Source organism: Molothrus ater, unplaced genomic scaffold, assembly GCF_012460135.2.
Source record: "Molothrus ater isolate BHLD 08-10-18 breed brown headed cowbird unplaced genomic scaffold, BPBGC_Mater_1.1 matUn_MA701, whole genome shotgun sequence".
Taxonomy (NCBI): Eukaryota; Metazoa; Chordata; class Aves; order Passeriformes; family Icteridae; genus Molothrus; species Molothrus ater.
In genome coordinates this window covers 1,522-25,857 of record NW_023416683.1, presented here as the reverse complement: position 1 = coordinate 25,857, position 24,336 = coordinate 1,522, and the positions used below count along the sequence as shown (strand labels likewise).

General features: G+C 59.9%; 3 protein-coding genes across 3 annotated transcripts in view; 1 reads left to right on the top strand and 2 right to left on the bottom strand.

Annotated features, from left to right (window-relative positions):
* Window positions 1-11,635, bottom strand: part of LOC118701184 (liprin-alpha-3-like) — a gene marked incomplete at its 3' end in the record, with an annotated part of 17,317 nt that extends 5,682 nt beyond the window's left edge. Inside the window, exons 1-7 of the mRNA XM_054518362.1 lie at window positions 11,433-11,635; window positions 8,698-8,969; window positions 7,009-7,110; window positions 5,760-5,924; window positions 4,789-4,863; window positions 1,008-1,082; window positions 465-611 (exon numbers count right to left, since the gene is read on the bottom strand). Of these exons, the coding sequence (XP_054374337.1) occupies window positions 465-611; window positions 1,008-1,082; window positions 4,789-4,863; window positions 5,760-5,924; window positions 7,009-7,110; window positions 8,698-8,928 (795 nt within the window). The remainder of the gene's footprint in view (window positions 1-464; window positions 612-1,007; window positions 1,083-4,788; window positions 4,864-5,759; window positions 5,925-7,008; window positions 7,111-8,697; window positions 8,970-11,432) is intronic.
* Window positions 10,777-13,032, top strand: LOC118701185 (uncharacterized). The gene is made up of 2 exons (XM_036405817.1): window positions 10,777-11,171; window positions 11,968-13,032. The coding sequence occupies exons 1-2, from the start codon at window positions 10,792-10,794 to the stop codon at window positions 12,254-12,256; spliced, it is 669 nt and encodes a 222-aa protein (XP_036261710.1). The 5' UTR covers window positions 10,777-10,791; the 3' UTR covers window positions 12,257-13,032.
* LIN7B (lin-7 homolog B, crumbs cell polarity complex component) lies at window positions 12,965-24,336 on the bottom strand. Its single transcript, XM_036405818.2, has 6 exons — window positions 24,228-24,336; window positions 22,167-22,285; window positions 20,526-20,597; window positions 18,939-19,148; window positions 14,302-14,462; window positions 12,965-13,538 (listed from the first exon to the last, which is right to left on the bottom strand). The coding sequence occupies exons 1-6, from the start codon at window positions 24,265-24,267 to the stop codon at window positions 13,517-13,519; spliced, it is 624 nt and encodes a 207-aa protein (XP_036261711.1). The 5' UTR covers window positions 24,268-24,336; the 3' UTR covers window positions 12,965-13,516.

The window sequence follows — 24,336 nt, the reverse complement described above, 5'->3', positions numbered from 1 at the left end:
TCCATATCCCGCCCCACTCTCACCTCCTTGAGGTCCCTCTGCAGCTTGGCCCCCGCCTCGTGGGCCCGGGCCAGCTCCCACTTTGGGCCATTTCCTCCCAGTTTGGGGTGAAACCCTCCCAGTTTGGGCCATTTTTATCCATTTTTCAGCTGTTTTTTTGCCGTTTTTTCGCCGTTTTTTCCCGTTTTTTCACCGTTTTTTCACCGTTTTTTCCCGTTTTTTCCATATCCCGCCCCACTCTCACCTCCTTGAGGTCCCTCTGCAGCTTGGCCCCCGCCTCGTGTGCCTGGACCAGCTCCCACTTTGGGCCATTTCCTCCCAGTTTGGGGTGAAACCCTCCCAGTTTGGGCCATTTTTATCCATTTTCAGCCCTTTTTTTTGCCGTTTTTTCCCGTTTTTTCACCGTTTTTTCACCGTTTTTTCCCGTTTTTTCCCGTTTTTTCCATATCCCGCCCCACTCTCACCTCCTTGAGGTCCCTCTGCAGCTTGGCCCCCGCCTCGTGGGCCCGGGCCAGCTCCCTCTGGGCCGCGTTGGCCTCGTCCTGCAGCCGCCCCAGCTGCCGGCACAGGGCGGCCACGCGCTGCCGGCCCAGCGACGCCTCCAGCTCCGCCTGGGGGGACACGCTGACCTCTGACCCCCGACCCCTGACCTCTGACCCCTGAGCCCCCCACTGTCCCCTGACCCTCCCCTGGTGTCCCCTCTGACCCCCCCCCCCGGTGTCCCCATTGTCCCCTCACCGCTCTGTCCCCACCGGTGACCCCCGACCCCCTCAATGTCCCCTGACCCCCCCAGTGTCCCCTCAGTGTCCCCCCAGTGTCCCCTCACCGCGCTGTCCCCCCCCCCTCCCGGTGTCCCCTCTGACCCCCACCCCGGTGTCCCCCTCGCTGTCCCCATCGGTGACCGCCCCTGACCCCCCCAATGTCCCCAATGTCCCCCCCCCACAGTGTCCCCAGTGTCCCCCCCAGTGTCCCCAGTGTCCCCCCCAGTGTCCCCAGTGTCCCCTCACCGCGCTGTCCCCGTCGGTGGCCGCGTCCTCCAGGCCCGAGCGGCGCCGGGACAGCTGCTCCCGGAGGGACAGGGACTGTGGGGACAACGAGGGGACAGTGACAGTGACAATGAGAGTGACAGTGTCACCAACAGGGACAGCTGCTCCTGGAGGGACAGGGACTGTGGGGACAATGAGAGTGACAGCGTCAGTGTCACCAACAGGGACAGGGACAGCTGCTCCCGGAGGGACAGGGACTGTGGGGACAATGAGGGGACAATGTCACCTCAATGGTGACATCAGGGACAGGGACAGATGCTCCCGGAGGGACAGGGACTGTGGGGACAGTGAGAGTGTCAGTGTCACCAACAGGGACAGGGACAGGGACTGTGGGGACAATGAGAGTGACAGTGACAGTGACAGTGTCACCAACAGGGACAGGGACAGGGACTGTGGGGACAATGAGGGGACAGTGACAGTGACAGCGTCAGTGTCACCAACAGGGACAGGGACAGCTGCTCCCGGAGGGACAGGGACTGTGGGGACAATGGCAGTGACAATGTCACCAACAGGGACACGGACAGGGACAGGGACAGCGACTGTGGGGACAATGGCAGTGACAATGTCACCAACAGGGACAGGGACAGGGACAGGGACAGGGACAGGGACAGGGACAGCGACTGTGGGGACAATGAGAGTGACAGTGACAGTGACAGCGTCAGTGTCACCAACAGGGACAGGGACAGCTGCTCCCGGAGGGACAGGGACTGTGGGGACAATGAGGGGACAGTGAAGGGACAATGAGAGTGACAGTGTCACCAACAGGGACAGGGACTGTGGGGACAATGAGGGGACAATGGCAGTGACAATGAAGGGACAATGACAATGTCACCTCAATGGAGACATCAGGGACAGGGACAGCTGCTCCCGGAGGGACAGCGACTGTGGGGACAATGGCAGTGACAATGTCACCAACAGGGACACGGACAGGGACAGGGACAGGGACAGCGACTGTGGGGACAATGACAGTGACAGTGTCACCAACAGGGACACGGACAGGGACAGGGACAGCGACTGTGGGGACAATGGCAGTGACAATGTCACCAACAGGGACACGGACAGGGACAGGGACAGCAACTGTGGGGACAATGACAGTGACAGTGTCACCAACAGGGACAGGGACAGGGACAGGGACAGCGACTGTGGGGACAATGACAGTGACAGTGTCACCAACAGGGACAGGGACAGGGACAGGGACAGGGACAGCGACTGTGGGGACAATGAGGGGACAATGACAGTGACATGGGGACAATGACACCTCAATGGTGACATCAGGGACAGGGACTGTGGGGACAATGGCAGTGACAGTGTCACCAACAGGGACACGGACAGGGACAGGGACTGTGGGGACAATGAGGGGACAATGCCACCAACAGGGACATGGGGACAGGGACAGTGTCACCTCAGGGACAGGGACAGGGAACTGTGAGGACAATGACATGGGGACAATGGCAGTGACAATGTCACCAACAGGGACAGGGACAGGGACAGGGACTGTGGGGACAATGAGGGGACAATGCCACCAACAGGGACATGGGGACAGGGACAGTGTCACCTCAGGGACAGGGACAGGGACTGTGAGGACAGTGACATGGGGACAATGGCAGTGACAATGTCACCTCAATGGTGACATCAGGGACAGGGACAGCTGCCCCCGAAGGGACAGCGACTGTGGGGACAGTGACAATGTCACCAACAGGGCCATGGGGACAGGGACAGGGGACAGTGTCACTCCCACGGACAGGGATACTGGGGGACAGGGACAGGTGCCACCCCCAGGGGGACACAGGGACAGAGCGCAGGTGTCACCCTCCAAAGGACCGCGATGGGCGTCACCCCCGGCACCACCCACGGGGACACCCCGGTGTCACCGCCCCGGTGTCACCAACCAGTGTCACCACCCCGGTGTCACCACCCAGTGTCACCACCCAGTGTCACCACCCCGGTGTCACCACCCAGTGTCACCACCCAGTGTCACCACCCAGTGTCACCACCCCGGTGTCACCAACCAGTGTCACCACCCCGGTGTCACCACCCACGGGGACACCCCGGTGTCACCACCCAGTGTCACCACCCAGTGTCACCACCCACGGGGACACCCCGGTGTCACCACCCAGTGTCACCACCCACAGGGACACCCCGGTGTCACCACCCAGTGTCACCACCCAGTGTCACCACCCCGGTGTCACCAACCAGTGTCACCACCCCGGTGTCACCACCCAGTGTCACCACCCAGTGTCACCACCCTGGTGTCACCGCCCCGGTGTCACCACCCAGTGTCACCACCCTGGTGTCACCACCCAGTGTCACCACCCAGTGTCACCACCCTGGTGTCACCACCCTGGTGTCACCAACCAGTGTCACCACCCCGGTGTCACCAACCAGTGTCACCACCCAGTGTCACCACCCGGTGTCACCACCCAGTGTCACCACCCCAGTGTCACCACCCTGGTGTCACCAACCAGTGTCACCACCCCGGTGTCACCAACCAGTGTCACCACCCAGTGTCACCACCCTGGTGTCACCACCCAGTGTCACCACCCAGTGTCACCACCCGGTGTCACCACCCAGTGTCACCGCCCCGGTGTCACCAACCAGTGTCACCACCCAGTGTCACCACCCTGGTGTCACCACCCAGTGTCACCACCCCGGTGTCACCACCCAGTGTCACCACCCAGTGTCACCAACCAGTGTCACCACCCTGGTGTCACCAACCAGTGTCACCACCCTGGTGTCACCGCCCCGGTGTCACCAACCAGTGTCACCACCCAGTGTCACCACCACGGTGTCACCACCCAGTGTCACCACCCAGTGTCACCGCCCCGGTGTCACCAACCAGTGTCACCACCCAGTGTCACCACCACGGTGTCACCACCCAGTGTCACCACCCAGTGTCACCGCCCCGGTGTCACCAACCAGTGTCACCACCCCGGTGTCACCGCCCCGGTGTCACCAACCAGTGTCACCAACCAGTGTCACCACCCCGGTGTCACCGCCCAATGTCACCACCCAGTGTCACCACCCTGGTGTCACCACCCAGTGTCACCACCCAGTGTCACCACCCCAGTGTCACCGCCCAATGTCACCACCCAGTGTCACCACCCTGGTGTCACCGCCCAGTGTCACCGCCCCGGTGTCACCACCCCAGTGTCACCACCCCAGTGTCACCGCCCAATGTCACCACCCAGTGTCACCGCCCCGGTGTCACCAACCAGTGTCACCACCCCGGTGTCACCACCCCGGTGTCACCGCCCCGGTGTCACCACCCAGTGTCACCACCCCGGTGTCACCACCCAGTGTCACCACCCTGGTGTCACCACCCAGTGTCACCACCCAGTGTCACCACCCAGTGTCACCACCCAGTGTCACCGCCCCGGTGTCACCAACCAGTGTCACCGCCCAGTGTCACCACCCCGGTGTCACCACCCTGGTGTCACCGCCCCGGTGTCACCACCCAGTGTCACCACCCCGGTGTCACCAACCAGTGTCACCGCCCAGTGTCACCGCCCAGTGTCACCGCCCAGTGTCACCGCTCAGTGTCACCACCACGGTGTCACCGCCCCGGTGTCCCCTGGTGTCCCCCGGTGTCCCCTGGTGTCCCCACTCCGGTGTCCCCTGGTGTCCCCCGGTGTCCCCTGGTGTCCCCACTCCGGTGTCCCCCGGTGTCCCCTGGTGTCCCCCGGTGTCCCCTGGTGTCCCCTGGTGTCCCCCGGTGTCCCCTGGTGTCCCCTGCTGTCCCCACCTCCTGGTTGGACACCTCCAGCTCCTCCTCGAGGACGGCCACGCGCTCCAGGGCCACCCGCAGCCGCTCCCGCACCTGGGGACACCGGGGGTGACATCGAGGGGTGACATCGGGGTGACATCATCGGGGTGACATCATCGGGGTGACATCATCGGGGTGACATCGAGGGGACACCAGAACCCCCCCGAGATGTCCCCAGAGCCACCTGTGTGACCCCTGAGACCCCTTTGGGTCCCCCCCCCCAGGGACACTTGAGGGCCGCCAGGTGTGACCAGGTGCCACCAAACCCCTCAAGGACCCCCCAAAGACCCCCCCAAGGACCCCCAGGTGACCTCAGAACCCTCCTGAGACCCCTTCAGGTCCCCCCCGGTTGTCACCTGGGACATCCCAGAACCCCCCGAGACCCCCTTGGGGACCTCCAGGTGCCACCAGGTGACCTTGAAACCCCTCAGGACCCCCCAAAAACTCCTCAGGGACCCCCCAAGGACCCCCAGGTCACCCCAGAACCCTCCTGAGATCCCTTCAGGTCCCACCAGGTCACCTTAAAACCCCCAAAACCTCCCAAAATCCCCCCAAAACCTCCCAAAGACCCCCGAGGACCCCCCAAAAACTCCTCAAGGACCCACCAAGACCCCCAGGTCACCCCAGAACCCTCCTGAGACACCTTCAGGTCCCACCAGGTCACCTTAAAACCCCTCTAAAACCCCTCAAGGACCCCCGAGGTCACCCCAAAATCCCTCCAAAACTCCCCCAAAGACCCCCTAGGACCCCCAAAGACCCCACCAGGACCGCCAGGTCACCCCAGAACCCTCCTGAGATCCCACCAGGTCCCACCAGGTCCCATCAGGTCCCACCTGGCACATCCAGGGGCCTCCAGATCGCCTTAAACCTCCCCAAAACCTCCCAAAACCCCCCAAAACCTCCCAAATTCCCCCCAAAACCCCCCAGGACCCCCTAAAGCCCCCCCAGACCTTCTCATCCAGGGCCTTGTGGTGCTCGAAGAGCGACTTGAGGGCCTTGAGCACCTCGACCTCGGAGGAGACCCCGGCCGGGGACTGCGCCTGGCGCTTGACCACGGTCATGCGGAGAGAGCGCTCGTGGCGCGACACCAGGTGCTCCAGGTGCTCCAGCAGCAGCTGGGGACAGCGTTGGGGACGTTGGGGACAGTGGGGACATTGGGGGTGTTGGGGACATTGGGGACATTGGGGACATTGGGGGTGTTGGGGACATTGGGGACATTGGGGACAGTGAGGGGATTGGGGACATTGGGGACACCAGGTGCTCCAGGTGCTCCAGCAGCAGCTGGGGACAGCGTTGGGGATGTTGGGGACAGTGGGGACATTGGGGGTGTTGGGGACATTGGGGACATTGGGGACAGTGAGGGGATTGGGGACATTGGGGACACCAGGTGCTCCAGGTGCTCCAGCAGCAGCTGGGGACAGCGTTGGGGACATCATTGGGGACATTTGGGACATTGGGGGCACTGGGGGGATTGGGGACATTGGGGACATTGGGGACACTTGGGGACATTGGGGACAGGTGCTCCAGCAGCAGCTGGGGACAGCGTTGGGGACATCATTGGGGACATTTGGGACATTGAGGGTGTTGGGGACATTGGGGACATTGGGGGTGTTGGGGACAGTGAGGGGACTGGGGACATTGGGGACACCAGGTGCTCCAGGTGCTCCAGCAGCAGCTGGGGACAGCGTTGGGGACGTTGGGGACACTGGGGTGACATTGGGGACCCTGGGGTGACATTGGGGACACTGGGGACACTGGGGACAGTGGGGACACTGGGGGGACACTGGGGTGACACTGGGGTGACATTGGGGACCCTGGGGACACTGGGGTGACGCTGGGGTGACACTGGGGTGACATTGGGGACCCTGGGGTGACACAGGGGACCCTGGGGTGACATTGGGGACCCTGGGGACACTGGGGACACTGGGGGGACACTGGGGTGACACGGGGGACACTGGGGTGACATTGGGGACCCTGGGGACACTGGGGTGATGCTGGGGTGACACTGGGGTGACACGGGGGACCCTGGGGACACCGGGGTGACACTGGGGACACTGGGGTGACACGGGGGTGACACCGGGGTGACGTTGGGGTGACATTGGGGACACTGGGGTGACATTGGGGACCCTGGGGACACCGGGGTGACGTTGGGGTGACACTGGGGACACCGGGGTGACGCTGGGGACCCCGGGTGCTCACGCGGGTGTTGTTGCGCTCGGCCTTGAGCTCGGCGATTTCCTCCTCGCGCTCCAGGAGCTGCTCCCGGCACAGGTTCAGCTCCTTGGTCAGCGCCGCCAGCTCCTGGGGACACCGAGGGGACACCGAGGGGACACTGAGGGGACACTGAGGGGACACTGAGGACACTGGGCGGGATTGGGGACATTGGGGGGGGATTTGGGACATGGGGACAGCAGTGAGGACATTGGGGGATATGGGGGGCAGTGGGGACAATGGGGACATCATTGGGGACATTGGGGGGATTTGGGACATTTGGGGACATTGGGGACATTGGGGACACACACTTGGCCACACCTGACCCTCACTCACCTGCCCCACCCCGACCACACCTGGATTAACCCCTTCCCCTCCCTGACCACACCTGCTTTAACCCCACCTTGAACCACAGCACACCTGGTTTGACCTCACCCACTCCATCTCTGGTTTAACCCCTCCCACACCTGGACACACCTGATTTAACCCCACCTTTAACCACAGCACACCTGGTTTAACCCCTTCCACACCGCACCACACCTGGTTTGTCCACACCACACCTGGTTTAACCCCTCCCACACCACACCTGGTTTATCTACACCACACCTGGTTTAACCCCACCTTTAACCACACCACACCTGGTTTAACCAAACCCCACCCACACCACACCTGGTTTAACCCCTCCCACACCACACCTGGTTTAACCCCTCCCACACCACACCACACCTGCTTTAACCACACCACACCTGGTTTAACCCCTTCCACACCACACCACACCTTTAACCACACCACTCCACACCTGGTTTAACTTCACCCACACCACACCTGGTTTAACCAAACCCCACCCACACCACACCTGCTTTAACCCCGCCCACACCACACCACACCTTTAACCACAACCACACCTGGTTTTTCCACACCACACCTGGTTTAACCCCTCCCACACCACACCTGCTTTAACCCCACCTTTACCCACACCTCACTTGGTTTATCCACACCACACCTGGTTTAACCCCACCTTTAACCACACCACACCTGGTTTATCCACACCACACCTGGTTTTACCCCTCCCACACCACACCTGGTTTATCCACACCACACCTGGTTTAACCCCTCCCACACCACACCTGGTTTGTCCACACCACACCTGCTTTAACCCCTCCCACACCACACCTGCTTTAACCCCACCTTTAACCACACCTCACTTGGTTTATCCACACCACACCTGGTTTAACCCCACCTTTAACCACACCACACCTGGTTTATCCACACTAAACCTGGTTTAACCCCTCCCACACCACACCTGGTTTTTCCACACCACACCTGGTTTAACCCCTCCCACACCACACCTGGTTTATCCACACTAAACCTGGTTTAACCCCTCCCACACCACACCTGGTTTGTCCACACCACACCTGCTTTAACCCCTCCCACACCATACTACACCTGGTTTAACCCCACCTTTACCCACACCTCACTTGGTTTATGCACACCACACCTGCTTTAACCCCACCTTTAACCACAACCACACCTGCTTTAACCCCTCCCACACCACACCACACCTTTAACCACAACCACACCTGGTTTGTCCACACCACACCTGCTTTAACCCCTCCCACACCACACCTGCTTTAACCCCACCGTTACCCCCTCCCCGCGGCCCCAGGTGTGCCTGACCTGCGGCAGGGCGCAGTTGAGCTGGCGCTGCAGCAGGTCCCTCTCGTGGGCCAGGTCGCGCAGCCGCAGGTGCGCCGTGTTCAGCCCCTCCTGCGTGTCCCGCAGCGTCTCCAGCAGCCGCTCGCGCTCCCGCAGCATCTGCACCATCAGCTGCTCCAGCCCCGGCTCCTCGGCCGCGCCCGAGCCCCGCCGCGGGTCCTCGCTGATGGTGGGCAGCACCTCGCACATCATCCTGGGCACACCTGGGCGCACCTGGGCGCACCTGGGCACACCTGGGGACACCTGGGGAGATACAGGATGGGAGCGATGTGAGGGGTTGGTGCAAGACTGGGTTCTTTGGGGGTCGTGGCTGATGGTGGGCAGCACCTCGCACATCGTCCTGGGCACACCTGGGCGCACCTGGGCGCACCTGGAGACACCTGGGGACACCTGGGGGGACATGGAGTGGGAGTGACATGAGTGACTGTGCAAGATTGGGTTGTCTGAGGGTCCTGGCTGATGGTGGGCAGCACCTCGCACGTCGTCCTGGGCACACCTGGGCACACCTGGGGACACCTGGGGACACCTGAGGACACCTGGGGAAACACAGTGTGGGAGGGACATCAATGATTGAACTGAAACTGAATTATTGTGGGGGTCCTGATCCACTTTGGGGGTCCTGGCTGATGGTGAGCAGCACCTCGCACGTCATCCTGGGCGCACCTGGGCGCACCTGGGCGCACCTGGAGACACCTGGGGAGAGATGGAGCGGGAGGGATGTGAGGGCTTGGTACAAGACTGGGTTCTTTGGGGGTCCTGAACCACTCTGGGGGTCCTGGCTGATGGCGGGCAGCACCTGGCACATCATCCTGGCACACCTGGGCACACCTGGGCACACCTGGGCACACCTGGGTATGGGAATATGGCATCAGCACCCAGCACTGCTCCAGTCCTGACCCATTCTGGGGGTCCCGAACCCACTCTGGGGTGGGCAGCGCCTCCCACCTGGGCACACCTGGGCACACCTGGGCACACCTGGGCACACCTGGGCACACCTGGGCACCGGGAAGCACTGGGGGATGGGGTGGGGGTGCAATGGGGGGGTACTGGGGTGAAATGGGGAGCACTGGAGGGGCACTGGGGGCACTGGGGGGTACTGGGGGGTACTGGGATGAAATGGGGGCACTGGGATGAAATGGGGGGCACTGGGATGAACTGGGGGGTACTGGGATGAACTGGGGGGTACTGGGGGGCACTGGGATGAAATGGGGGGCACTGGGATGAAATGGGGGACACTGGGGGGTACTGGGAGGTACTGGGGGTAGGGATGGGATTTGGGTTGGGGTCTCAGGGATGGGGGTTTGGGTTTGGGACGGGGTCGGGATGGGGATGGCGGGGCCAGGATTGGGGTTGGGATGGAGTTTGGGATGTGGGATTTGGGATGCAGGGATGGGGATGGGGTTTGGGATGGGGTCAGGATGGGGGTGCAGGGTTTGGGATGGGGTTGGGGATGGGGGATTTGGGGTGGGGGGTTTGAGATGGGGATTTTAGGATGCGGAGTTTGGGTTTGGGATGCAGAGTTTGGGTTTGGGATGGGGGATTTGGGGTGGGGGGCTTGAGATGGGGATTGGGGGGGTTGAGATGTGGGGTTGGAGATGGGGGTGGGGAGTTTGGGATGGGGTCGGGATGGGGGTGCAGGGTTTGGGATGGGGGATGGGGGCTTTAGGATGGGGTTTGGGATGGGGTTGAGGGGGGTCTGGGTTTGGGATGGGGTCTTTAGGATGGGGATGGGGAGAGCAGGATTGGGATGGGGTTCAGGATGGGGGGTTTGGGATGGGGGTTTGGGGGCTTTAGGACAGGGATGGGGGGTTTGGGATGGGGGCTTTGGGATCGAGTTCGGGATGGGGTTTGGGGGCTTTGGGATGGGGGCTTTAGGAGGGGATGGGGATGGAGATGGCAGGGCCAGGATTGGGATGGGGGTGTCCGAGGTAGAATGGAGATGCCGGGAATGGGATGGGGATGGGGATGGGGATGGGGATGGGATGGGGATGGGGACGGCGGGGCCGGGCCCGGGAATTCGGGATCGGCATGCAGGACGTGGATGCCGGATTTGGGATGCGGATTTGCAGGACGTGGACGCCGGATTTGGGATGCGGATTTGGGATTCGGCATGCGGATGCCGAGGCAGCGATAGGATCGGGATGCGGATGCCGGGGCCGGGATGGGATCGGGATGGCGATGCCGGATTTGGGATTTGGCTGCCGGGGCCGGGATGAGATCGGGATGCGGATTTGGGATTCGGGATGCGCATGCCGGAATTGGGATGGCGGTGCCGGGTTTGGGGATGCAGATTTGGGATTCGGGATGCGGCTGCCGGGGCCGGGATGGGATCGGGATGCGGATGCCGGATTCGGGATGCGGATGCCGGGGCCGGGATGGCGATGCCGGATTCGGGATGGCGATGCCGGATTCGGGATGGCGATGCTGGATTCGGGGTGCGGATGCCGGGGCCGGGATGGGGTCGGGATGGCGATGCCGGATTGGGGATGCGGGTTTGGGATCGGGGATGCGGGTTTGGGATCGGGGATGCGGATTCGGGATCGGGGATGCGGATTCGGGATCGGGGATGCGGGTTTGGGATCGGGGATGCGGATTCGGGATCGGGGATGCGGGTTTGGGATCGGGGGTTTGCCGGCCGGGGGTGGTGCCGGGGGTCGGTTCCGGGGGTCCCGGGGGCTCTCGGGCCCTGCTCCTACCTGGGCTCCGAGCGGCGCTGCGGCAGCTCCGGCGGAGGGAGGGAGGGAGGCGGCCCGGCGGGGAGGGGGGGCCCCGGCGGGGGGGGGGGGGTCGCTGCCGGTCGCCCCCGCTCCCGTTCAGGCCCCCAGAGCGCCCCGGGCCCGCCCGAGCCCCGCGGCCGCCGCCCGCCCCCCCCCCGGTACCGACCCCCCCCGGGCCGGCCCCGCAAAACGCTGCGCGGGCCCTTTAAGAGCGGCGCTGATTGACGGCGCCGCCGACCAATGGGAGCGCGTCCCGGGGCGCCGGCGGCGCGCTGGCCCCGCCCCCTCGGCGGGTGGGAGGGAGGGGCGTGGCCGGAGAGCGAGCGGCCAATGGGAGAGCGCGGGGGGCGGGGCCGCGGCGGGGTGATGTCATCGGGCGGGGGCGGGGGAGGGCGCGCATGCGCGTTGCTATGGAGACGGCCCCGCCCCCCGCGTTGCCATGGGGATGGACCATTCTCCCCCCCCCCCCGTGCGTCGCCATGGCAACGGGATCGCTCCCATCCCCGCGTACCAGGATGGAGCGCATCGCCATGGAAACCGCCCCGCGTTGCCATGGAGATGGGGCGGACTCCCCTCCCTGCGTGTCGCCATGGAGACGGAGCATCAGCATCAGCCAGCACCGTTGCCATGGAAATGGGATCCCCTTCATGGCGGTCACCATGGAGCACCGCATCCAACCCCGTTGCCATGGAGACGGATCACCCCCATCCATCCCCTCTGTCACCATGGAAACTGCCCCTCCACCCCCCCTCCTGTTGCCATGGAGATGTGACTCCACCCCCCCCCCACCCCGGTTGCCATGACGATGGCCCATCCCATCCCCTCCATGCCCGTTGCCATGGAGACAGGAGTTAGGATTCCTCTCCCCCCCGGTTGCCATGGAGACGGACCCGACCCCATCCAACCCCGTTGCCATGGAGACGGGATCCCCCCCGTTACCATGGAAACCCCACCCTGCCCCGTTGCCATGGTTACCAACCCCTCTCTGTTACCATGGAAACCGACACCCCCCCGCCCCATCCCCCGTTGCCATGGAAACCGATCCCCATTTCTCCTTTTCACCACCCAAAAAGGGCCCCTCCCCCCAGCCCGGGGATGGTCACGTGACACTCAGGTGACACTGAGGTGACACAGGTGACCCCCCCCCCCACACAGGTGACACAGGTGACAGAGGCAACACACATGTGACACACGCAACCCTCAGGTGACACAGGTGAAACCCCACAGGTGACACAGGTGACACAGGTGACACAGAAGTGACACAGGTGAAACCCCTCAGGTGACACAGGTAACCCCCCCTAAGGTGACACAGGTGACGCAGGTGACACCTGTCACAGAGGTGACACACAGGTGACAAAGAGGTGACAAAGAGGTGACAGAGGTGACACTGAGGTGACCCCCCTCAGGCGACACAGGTGACACAGGTGACACACGTGACACCTGTCACAGAGGTGACACACAGGTGACACAGGTGACACTCAGGTGACACTCAGGTGACACAAAGGTGACACTCAGGTGACACAGGTGACCCACCTGGGCCACGCCTTTAAATAGCAGCCAATAAATACTGTACAGAGTGTGCCAGATATACACACGGGGGGGGGGGGGGGGTTGGGGGGTCCTGGGGGGTCCCAGGGGATTTTGGGGGGTCCTGGGTGGTCCCGGGGGGGATCCCAGAGGGCCCTGGGGGATTTTGGGGTGTCCTGGGAGGGTCCCGGGGGGATCCCAGAGGGGTCCAGGGGCGACTTTGGGGGGGTCCCAGGAGATTTTGGGGTGTCCTGGGGGGGTCCCAGAGGGTCCCAGGTGACTTTGGGGGGGTCCTGGGGGATCCCAAAGGGTCTTTGAGGGGTCCCGGGGGATTTTGGGGTGTCCTTGGGGGTCCCAGGTGACTCTGGGGGGTCCCGGGGGATTTTGGGGTGTCCTGGGGGGTCCCAGGTGGTCCAAGAGAGTCCCGGGGGGTCCCAAGTGACTTTGGGGTGTCCTGAGGGGTCCAAGGGGAATTTGGGGGGGTCCCAGAGGGGTCCCAGGTGATTTTGGGGTGTCCTGGGGGGTCCTGGGGGGTTCTATCCCCTCGATTCCAGCGACCTGCGGGGTGAAATTGGGGTGGGGTCAGCGGGGTTTGGGGTGAAATTTGGGGGTTTGGGGACTCAGGGAATTTGGGGTTCGGGGCCTGAGGGATTTGGGGATTTGGGGGTTGAGGTCTCGGGGATTTGGGAAGACAGGAATTTTGGAATTTCGGGACTTGGGGACTCAGGGATTTGGGATTTTGGGGTTTGGGGACTGAGGGATTTTGGGATTTTGGGGTTTGGGGACTCAGGGATTTTGGGGTTTGGGGACTCAGGGGATTTGGAGCTCAGGGATTTTGGGGTTTGGGAACACAGGGATTTTGGGATTTGGGAACACAGGGATTTTGGGATTTGAGGATTTGAGGATTTTGGGATTTGAGGATTCAAGGATTTTGGGATTTGAGGATTCAAGGATTTTGGGGTTTGGGGACTCAGGGATTTGGGAACTCAGGGATTTGGGGATTTTGGGGTTTGGGGACTCAGGGATTTGGGGATTTTGGGGTTTGGGGACTCAGGGATTTGGAGCTCAGGGATTTTGGGGTTTGGGAACAGAGGGATTTGGGGATTTGGGGACTCAGGGATTTGGAGCTCAGGGATTTTGGGATTTGAGGATTCAAGGATTTTGGGGTTTGGGGACTCGGGATTTGGAACTCAGGGATTTGGGAACTCAGGGATTTTGGGATTTGGGGTTTGGGGACTCAGGGATTTGGGGATTTTGGGGTTTGGGGACTCAGGGGATTTGGAGCTCAGGGATTTTGGGGTTTTGGGGTTGGGGCGCTCACGAGTAGCTGTTGTGCTGCCGGCGCCGCGCCGTGCGCAGCTTCTCGAACCGCGCCTCCATCTCCTCGAGCACGCGCGGCGTGTAACGGACCACGAGCTTCACCGAGCCCTGCGCCGCCTTCAGCAGCTCCACCGCGCGCTCGTGCTGCTCCCCCTCCACGCTCTGCGCCCCAGAAACCCCAAATGGGACCCCAAAACCCAACCCAAAACTGCCCCGGCCCCAAAAACCCAACCAGAACCCCAAAGACCCAACCAAAAACTGCCATGGCCCCAAAAACCCAACCAGAACCCCAAAATCCCTTCAGCAGCTTCACCGCGCGCTTGTGCTGCTCCCCCTCCACGCTCTGCGCCCAAAAACCCCAAATGGAACCCAAAAACCCAACCAGAACCCCAAAGACCCAACCCGAACCCCAAAGACCCAACCCGAACCCCAAAAACCCAACCAGAACCCCAAAAATGCAATCAGAACCCCAAAAACCCAACCAAAAACTGCCCTGACCCCAAAAGCCCAACCAGAACCCCAAAAATGCAATCAGAACCCCAAAAACCCAACCAAAAACTGCCCTGACCCCAAAAGCCCAACCAGAACCCCAAAAATGCAATCAGAACCCCAAAAACCCAACCAAAAAACGGCCACGGCCCCAAAAACCCAACCAAAAACTGCCCCGGCCCCAAAAACCCAACCAGAACCCCAAAAACCCAACCAGAACCCCAAAATCCCTTCAGCAGCTCCACCGCGCGCTCGTGCTGCTCCCCCTCCACGCTCTGCGCCCCAAAAACCCCAAATGGAGCCCCAAAAACCCAACCAGAACCCCAAAAATGCAATCAGAACCCCAAAAACCCAACCAGAACCCCAGAAACCCCAACCAAAAATTGCCCTGACCCCAAAAACCGAACCAAAAACTGCCCCAGCCCCAAAAACTCAACCAGAGCCCCCAAAACCCAACCAAAAATTGTCCTGGCCCCAAAGGCCCAACCAAAAACTGCCCCAACCCCAAAAACCAAACCAGAACCCCAAAAACACAACCAGAACCCCAGAAATCCAACCAAAATCTGCCCCAAGCCCAAAACCCAAACCAGAACCCCAGAAACCCCACAAGAACCCCAAAAGCCACCCAAAAACTGCCCTGATCCCAAAAACCCAACCCAAAACTGCCCCAAACCCCAAAAACCACCTCAAAAACTGCCCCGACCCCAAAGCCCCACCTAAAAAACTGCCCTGATCCCAAAAACCCCACCCAAAACCCCAATTTACCCACTCCAAACCCCCCAAAATCCCAATTTAACCACTTTAAACGTCCCAAGAGCCCAATTGAACCACCCCAAAACCCCAAAATCCCAATTTCACCACCCCAAAGACCCCAAAACCCCAATTTCACCCCCCCAAAGACCCCAAAATCCCCGGATTTTCACCCCAAATCCTCACCACGCCGTTGACGCTGAGCAGCTGGTCGCCCCGTTTGAGGCCCCCGTGGCGCTCGGCCAACCCCAAATCCCACCCCAAATCCCACCCCAAATCCCACCCAAACCCCAATTTAACCACTCCAAACCCCCCAAAATCCCAATTTCACCACCCCAAAGACCCCAAAATCCCCGGATTTCACCCCAAATCCTCACCACCCCGCTGACGCTGAGCAGCTGGTCGGCCACCCCAAATCCCACCCAAACCCCAATTTAACCACTCCAAACCCCCCAAAACCCCAATTTAACCCTTCAAACCCCAATTTAACTGCTCCAAATCCCAATTTCACCACCCCAAAGACCCCAAAATCCCGGGATCTGGCCCCAAATCCTCACCACCCCCGTTGACGCTGAGCAGCTGGTCGCCCCGTTTGAGGCCCCCGTGGCGGTCGGCCACCCCAAATCCCACCCCAAATCCCACCCAAACCCCAATTTAACCACTCCAAACCCCCCAAAATCCCAATTTAACCCTTCAAACCCCAACGTAACAATTCCAAACCACCCAAAGACCCCAAAATCCCCGGATTTTCCCCCAAATCCTCACCACGCCGTTGACGCTGAGCAGCTGGTCGCCCCGTTTGAGGCCCCCGTGGCGGTCGGCCACCCCCAAATCCCACCCCAAATCCCACCCAAACCCCAATTTAACCACTCCAAACCCCCAAAACCCCAATTTAACCCTTCAAACCCCAATTTAACTGCTCCAAATCCCAATTTCACCACCCCAAAGACCCCAAAATCCGGGATTTGGCCCCAAATCCTCACCACCCCGCTGACGCTGAGCAGCTGGTCGGCCACCCCCAAATCCCACCCCAAATCCCACCCAAACCCCAATTTAACCACTCCAAACCCCCCAAAATCCCAATTTAACCCTTCAAACCCCAACGTAACAATTCCAAACCACCCAAAGACCCCAAAATCCCGGGATTTGGCCCCAAATCCTCACCACGCCGTTGACGCTGAGCAGCTGGTCGCCCCGTTTGAGGCCCCCGTGGCGGTCGGCCACCCCAAATCCCACCCCAAATCCCACCCCAAATCCCACCCAAACCCCAATTTCACCACTCCAAACCCCCCAAAACCCCAATTTCACCACCCCAAAGACCCCAAAATCCCGGGATTTCACCCCAAATCCTCACCCACCCCGCTGACGCTGAGCAGCTGGTCGGCCACCCCAAATCCCACCCCAAATCCCACCCAAACCCCAATTTAACCACTCCAAACCCCCCAAAATCCCAATTTAACCCTTCAAACCCCAATTTAACTGCTCCAAATCCCAATTTCACCACCCCAAAGACCCCAAAATCCCGGGATTTCACCCCAAATCCTCACCACGCCGTTGACGCTGAGCAGCTCGTCGGCCACCCCAAATCCCACCCCAAATCCCACCCAAACCCCAATTTAACCACTCCAAACCCCCCAAAATCCCAATTTCACCACTCCAAACCCCCAAAACCCCAATTTAACCCTTCAAACCCCAATTTAACTGCTCCAAATCCCAATTTCACCACCCCAAAGACCCCAAAATCCCCGGATTTGGCCCCAAATCCTCACCACGCCGTTGACGCTGAGCAGCTGGTCGGCCACCCCCAAATCCCACCCCAAATCCCACCCCAAATCCCACCCCAAATCCCACCCAAACCCCAATTTAACCACTCCAAACCCCCCAAAATCCCAATTTAACCCTTCAAACCCCAACGTAACAATTCCAAACCACCCCAAAGACCCCAAAATCCCCGGATTTGGCCCCGAATCCTCACCACGGCGTTGACGCTGAGCAGCTGGTCGGCCACCCCCAAATCCCACCCAAACCCCAATTTAACCACTCCAAACCCCCCAAAATCCCAATTTCACCCCCCAAAGACCCCAAAATCCCCGGATTTCACCCCAAATCCTCACCACGCCGTTGACGCTGAGCAGCTGGTCGCCCCGTTTGAGGCCCCCGTGGCGGTCGGCCACCCCCAAATCCAACCCCAAATCCCACCCAAACCCCAATTTAACCACTCCAAACCCCCCAAAACCCCAATTTAACCCTTCAAACCCCAATTTAACTGCTCCAAATCCCAATTTCATCACCCCAAAGACCCCAAAATCCCCGGATTTTCCCCCAAATCCTCACCACGCCGTTGACGCTGAGCAGCTGGTCGGCCACCCCAAATCCCACCCAAACCCCAATTTCACCACCCCAAACCCCCCAAAACCCCAATTTAACCACTCCAAACCCCCCAAAATCCCAGTTTAACCCTTCAAACCCCAATTTAACTGCTCCAAATCCCAATTTCACCACCCCAAAGACCCCAAAATCCCCGGATTTCACCCCAAATCCTCACCACCCCGCTGACGCTGAGCAGCTGGTCGGCCACCCCAAATCCCACCCAAACCCCAATTTAACCACTCCAAACCCCCCAAAATCCCAATTTAACCCTTCAAACCCCAACGTAACAATTCCAAACCACCCAAAGACCCCAAAATCCCGGGATTTGGCCCCGAATCCTCACCACGCCGTTGACGCTGAGCAGCTGGTCGGCCATCCCCAAATCCCAACCAAACCCCAATTTAACCACTCCAAACCCCCCAAAACCCCAATTTAACCACTCCAAACCCCCCAAAATCCCAATTTCACCACCCCAAAGACCCCAAAATCCCCGGATTTCGCCCTAAATCCTCACCACGCCGTTGACGCTGAGCAGCTGGTCGGCCACCCCAAATCCCACCCAAACCCCAATTTCACCACTCCAAACCCCCCAAAACCCCAATTTCACCACCCCAAAGACCCCAAAATCCCGGGATTTGGCCCCAAATCCTCACCACGCCGTTGACGCTGAGCAGCTGGTCGCCCCGTTTGAGGCCCCCGTGGCAGTCGGCCACCCCCAAATCCCAACCAAACCCCAATTTCACCACTCCAAACCCCCCAAAATCCCAATTTAACCCTTCAAACCCCAACGTAACAATTCCAAACCACCCAAAGACCCCAAAATCCCGGGATTTGGCCCCAAATCCTCACCACGGCGTTGACACTCAGGAGCTGGTCGGCCACCCCAAATCCCACCCAAACCCCAATTTCACCACTCCAAACCCCCCAAAACCCCAATTTAACCCTTCAAACCCCAATTTAACTGCTCCAAATCCCAATTTCACCCCCCCAAAGACCCCAAAATCCCGGGATCTGGCCCCAAATCCTCACCACGCCGTTGACGCTGAGCAGCTGGTCGCCCCGTTTGAGGCCCCCGTGGCGGTCGGCCACGCCGCCCGGGATGACCCTGGAGATGTAGATGGGCGAGTTCTGCTCCTTGCCCCCCATGATGTTGAAGCCCAAACCCTCCTCGGTCTTGGGCAGCTCCACCACCCGCGGGTGCGCGTGGCCCTCGCTGGCCGCGAACGCCGCCACCGTGGCCTGGGGACAGCGAGGGGACATCGGGGACACTGGGGGGGTTTGGGGACATTGGGGGGTGTTGGGGACATTGGGAGGATCGGGGTCATTGCGGGGATTTGGGGACATTGGGGGCGTTTGGGACTTTGAGGGCATTGGGGACATTTGGGGACATTCAGGGACATTGGGGGTGTTGGGGACATTGGGGGGATTTGGGGACATTGGGAGGATCGGGGTCATTGGGGGATATTGGAATCACTGGGGACATTGGGGGCATTCGGGACTTTGAGGGCATTGGGGACATTTGGGGACATTCAGGGACATTGAGGGTGTTGGGGACACTGGGGACATGGGAGTCACTGGGGGCGTTGGGAGAACGGGAGGTGTTGGGGACGTTGGGGGGATTTGGGGACATTGGGAGGATCGGGGTCATTGGGGGATATTGGAATCACTGGGGACATTGGGGGCGTTTGGGACTTTGAGGGCATTGGGGACACTGGGGACATTCAGGGACATTGGGGGTGTTGGGGGCATTGGGGGGTTTGGGGACATTGGGGACATTGGGGACATTTGGGGACATTGGGGACGTTGGGGGCGTTGGGGCTATGGGGACATTTGGGGACATTGGGGACATTGGGGACATTGGGGACATTTGGGGACATTGGGGGTGTTGGGGACATTGGGGGTGTTGGGGACACTGGGGACATTGGGGATGTTGAGGGGATTTGGGACATTGGGGACATTTGGGGACACTGGGGACATTGGGGACATTTGGGGACATTGGGGACATTGGGGACATTTGGGGACATTGGGGACATTTGGGGACATTGGGGACATTGGGGACATTGGGGACAATGGGGACACTGGGGACGTTTAAGGACATTTGGGGACATGGAGCTGTTTTGGCATCCCCAGGGGGTTTTTCGGGTCCCGGGGTGGTTTTTGGGCTCCCCTGGGGAGATTTTGGGGTCCCGAGGGGGTTTTTGGGGTCCCAAGAAGGGCTTTAGGGTCCCCAGGGATATTTTTGGGGTCCCAGGGATATTTTTGGGGTCCCCAGGGTATTTTTGGGATCCCAGGATGGTTTTGGGGGTCCCCAGGGATATTTTGGGATCCCAGGATGGTTTTGGGGGTCCCCAGGGATATTTTGGGATCCCAGGATGTTTTTTTGGGGGTCCCCAGAGGGATTTTTGGGGTCCCAGGGTATTTTTGGGATCCCCAGGGTATTTTCGGGGTCCCCAGAGGGATTTTTGGGGTCCCAGGGTATTTTTGGGATCCCCAGGGTATTTTCGGGGTCCCCAGAGGGATTTTTGGGGTCCCAGGATGTTTTTTTTGGGGTCCCCGGAGGGATTTTTGGGGTCCCAGGATGTTTTTTTGGGGTCCCCGGAGGGATTTTTGGGGTACCTTGGCCGTGGCGTGGGCGCGGATTTCGGGGCTCCCCGCGATGTCCAAGGTGTCGTAGAGCTGCTCATAGACCTGGGGGGACCCCGGGGTTGGGGGGGACCCCAAAATCCCCGGGCAGCCCCCCCAGACCCCCCCCCAGCTGCAGAAATTTGGGGGGGACTGGGGGGGGGGGGGGTCCCAGGAAAAAATTTGGGGGAGATTTTGGGGAGTTGGGGTGAAACTGGGGGGGCCCTGGAGGGGTTTTGTGGGGCCATGTGGGATTTTGGGGTTCCCTGGATGGATTTTGGGGTGTCCCAGGTGCATTTTGGGGTGTCCCAGGTGCATTTTGGGGTTCCCAGGATGGGTTTTGGGGTGTCCCAGGTGCATTTTGGGGTTCCCTGGATGGGTTTTGGGGGGCCGTGTGGGATTTTGGGGTTCCCAGGTGCATTTTGGGGTGTCCCAGGTGGATTTTGGGGTTCCCTGGATGGATTTTGGGGTGTCCCAGGTGCATTTTGGGGTGTCCCAGGTGCATTTTGGGGTGTCCCAGGTGGATTTTGGGGTGTCCCAGGTGCATTTTGGGGTTCCCAGGATGGATTTTGGGGTGTCCCAGGTGCATTTTGGGGTGTCCCAGGTGGATTTTGGGGTTCCCTGGATGGATTTTGGGGTTCCCAGGTGGATTCTGGGTTCCCTGGATGGACTTTGGGGTGTCCCAGGTGCATTTTGGGGTTCCCTGGATGGGTTTTGGGGGGCCGTGTGGGATTTTGGGGTTCCCAGGTGCATTTTGGGGTGTCCCAGGTGGATTTTGGGGTGTCCCAGGTGCATTTTGGGGTGTCCCAGGTGCATTTTGGGGTTCCCGGGTGGATTTTGGGGTTCCCTGGATGGATTTTGGGGTGTCCCAGGTGCATTTTGGGGTTCCCAGGTGGATTCTGGGGTTCCCGGGTGGATTTTGGGGTGTCCCAGGTGCATTTTGGGGTGTCCCAGGTGCATTTTGGGGTTCCCAGGATGGATTTTGGGGTGTCCCAGGTGGATTTTGGGGTTCCCTGGATGGATTTTGGGGTGTCCCAGGTGGACTTTGGGGTTCCCCAGATGTGTTTGGGGTGTCTGGGGTGGATTTTGGGGTGCCCTGGGGGTGTTTTTTTGGGGTCCCCCTGTAGATTTGGAGGTTCCCAGGTGGGTTTGGGGGTTGTTTTGGGGTTTTTGGGGGGGTTTTGGGGTGACTTTGGGGGTTTTTGGGGTGTTTTTCTGGGGGTTTGGGGGTGGATTTGGGGGTTTTTGGGGTGTTTGGTGGGTTTCTGGGGCAGTTTTGGGGGTTTTGGGGTGGCTTTGGGGAGGTTTTGGGGTGGATTTGGGTTTTTTTGGGTGTTTTTGGGGTGTTTTTGGGGAAGTTTGGGGGTTTTGGGGGTGGATTTGGGGGTTTTGGGGGTTTTTGGGGTGTTTTTCTGGGGGTTTTGGGGTGTTTTTGAGGGTTTTTGGGGTGGATTTGAGGGTTTTGGGGGTGTTTTTGGGGTGGATTTGGGGTGTTTTTGGGGTGTTTTTGGGGTGTTTTTGAGGGTTTTTGGGGTGTTTTTGGGGAGGTTTTGGGGGGGTTTTGGGGTGGATTTGGGTTTTTTTGGGTGTTTTTGGGGTGGATTTGGGGTTTTTTGGGGAGGTTTTTGGGGTCACCTCGCGGATGGCGGAGCAGAACTTGCTCTGCAGGACTCTCTGCAGCGCCTGCAGCTTTTGGGGGGGCAGCTCCCCACTGCGCTGGAGCCGCTCCAGCAGCTCCACGGCCCGGGACACGTCTGGGGACCCCCCAAAATCACCCCCAAAGTCACCCCAAAATGACCCCGGAACAGCCCCCAAATCGCCTCCAGAATCAAACCCAAATTCACACCCAGATTTAACCCAAAATCACCCCAGAGTCACCCCAAAACAGCCCCGAAATCACCTCCAGAATCGACCCAAAGTCACCCCAAAATCACCCTCAGAGTCATCCCAAAATCACCCCAAAATCACACCTAGAATCGACCCAAAGTCACCCCGAAATCACCCTCAGAGTCATCCCAAAATCACCCCAAAATCACACCCAGAATCGACCCAAAGTCACCCCAAAATCACCCTCAGTCATCCCAAAGTCACCCCAAAATCACCCTCAGAGTCATCCCAAAATCACCCCAAAATCACACCCAGAATCAACCCAAAGTCACCCCCAGAGTTACCCCCAAATCACCCCAGAGTTACCCCAAAACAGCCCCGAAATCACCCTAAAATCAAAGCCAGAGTCATCCCAAAACAGCCCCAAAATCAGCCCCAGAATCACCCCAAAATGACCCCAAAATCAAACACAGAATCACCCCAAAACAGCCCCGAAATCACATCCAGAACCACCCCAAAAGAGCCCCGAAATCACCTCCAGAATCAACCCAAAGTCACCCCAAAACAGCCCCAAAATCAGCCCCAGAGTCACCCCAAAATCACCCTAAAATCACCCCAAAATCACACCCAGAATCAACCCAAAGTCACCCCCAGAGTTACCCCAAAATCACCCCAAAACAGCCCCCAAATCACCCCCACAATCAGCCCAAAATGACCCCAAAATCACCCTCAGAGTCATCCCAGAAGGGCCCCAAAATCATCCCCAGAACCACCCCAAAACATCCCCAAAAATCACCCCCAGATTCAACCCAGTTACCCCAAAATCACCGTCAGAGTCATCCCAAAATCACCCCAAAATCACACCCGGAGTCGACCCAAAGTCACCACCAGACTCACCCCAAAACAGCCCCAAAATCACCCTAAAATCACCCCCAGAGTTATCCCAAAACCACCAACAGTCACCCCAAAACAGCCCCCAAAGTCATCTCCAGTCACCCCTAAATCACCCCAAAAGCACTCCAAAATCACCCCAAAAACACTCCCAGAGACACCCCAAAACAGCCCCAAAATCACCCCCAGAATCAGCCCCAAAATCACCCCAAAATTACCCCAAAGTCACCCCAAAACAGCCCCCAAAGTCATCTCCAGTCACCCCCAGAATCAGCCCCAAAATCACCCCAAAATCACCCCAAAATTACCCCGAAATCAAACCCCCAAAACAGCCCCCAAATCACCCCAAAATCAAACCCCAAAATCACCCCCAAACACCCCAAAATCAAACCCCAAAATCACCCCAAAATCACCCCGAAATCAAACCCAAAACCACCCCAAAATCACCCCGAAATCAAACCCCAAAACCACCCCCAAACACCCCAAAATCAAACCCCAAAACCTCCCCAAAATCACCCCGAAATCAAACCCCAAAATCACCCCCAAACACCCCAAAATCAAACCCCAAAACCTCCCCAAAATCACCCCAAAATCAAACCCCAAAACCTCCCCAAAATCACCCCGAAATCAAACCCCAAAATCACCCCCAAACACCCCAAAACTCCCCCCGTGCCCCTCCTTAACCCCCCCACACCCCCCAAAAACCCCCAGCCCCCCAACTTCCCCCTCCCCCACCCCTCAGACCCCCCCAAAAACCCCAAATCCCCCAAATTCCCCCAAACCGCCCCAAATTCCCCTCACCCCCCCAAATTTCCCATTTAATCCCCCCCAACCACCCCTTGCCGCCCCCTCCCCCACTCCCGACGCCCCTCAGCCCCTCCCCCTCCCCTCCCCCCACCCTCAGGACTCCCCCGGACCCCCCAAATCCCCCCAAAATTGCCCGAAATCCGCCGAATTCCCCCCAAATTCCGCCCGTACCCCGCTCCAGCCCCAGCGCGTCCCCGCTCAGCGCTGCCATCTTCGCGTGGCCACGCCCACTACAAGCCACGCCCCGATCCGCACAAACCCCGCCTCCTCCCCATCCAAA

Coding starts and splice junctions, on each gene's coding strand:
- LOC118701185 (XM_036405817.1), top strand. CDS start 10,792: ATGCGGATTTGCAGGACGTGGACGCCGGATTTGGGATGCGGATTTGGG. Junction 11,172..11,967: donor ATGGCGATGCTGGATTCGGG/GTGCGGATGCCG, acceptor CCCGCGTACCAG/GATGGAGCGCATCGCCATGG.
- LIN7B (XM_036405818.2), bottom strand. CDS start 24,267: ATGGCAGCGCTGAGCGGGGACGCGCTGGGGCTGGAGCGGG. Junction 19,149..20,525: donor GCGCCCACGCCACGGCCAAG/GTACCCCAAAAA, acceptor CGCTGTCCCCAG/GCCACGGTGGCGGCGTTCGC. Junction 14,463..18,938: donor TGCTCAGCGTCAACGGCGTG/GTGAGGATTTGG, acceptor TCTGGGGCGCAG/AGCGTGGAGGGGGAGCAGCA.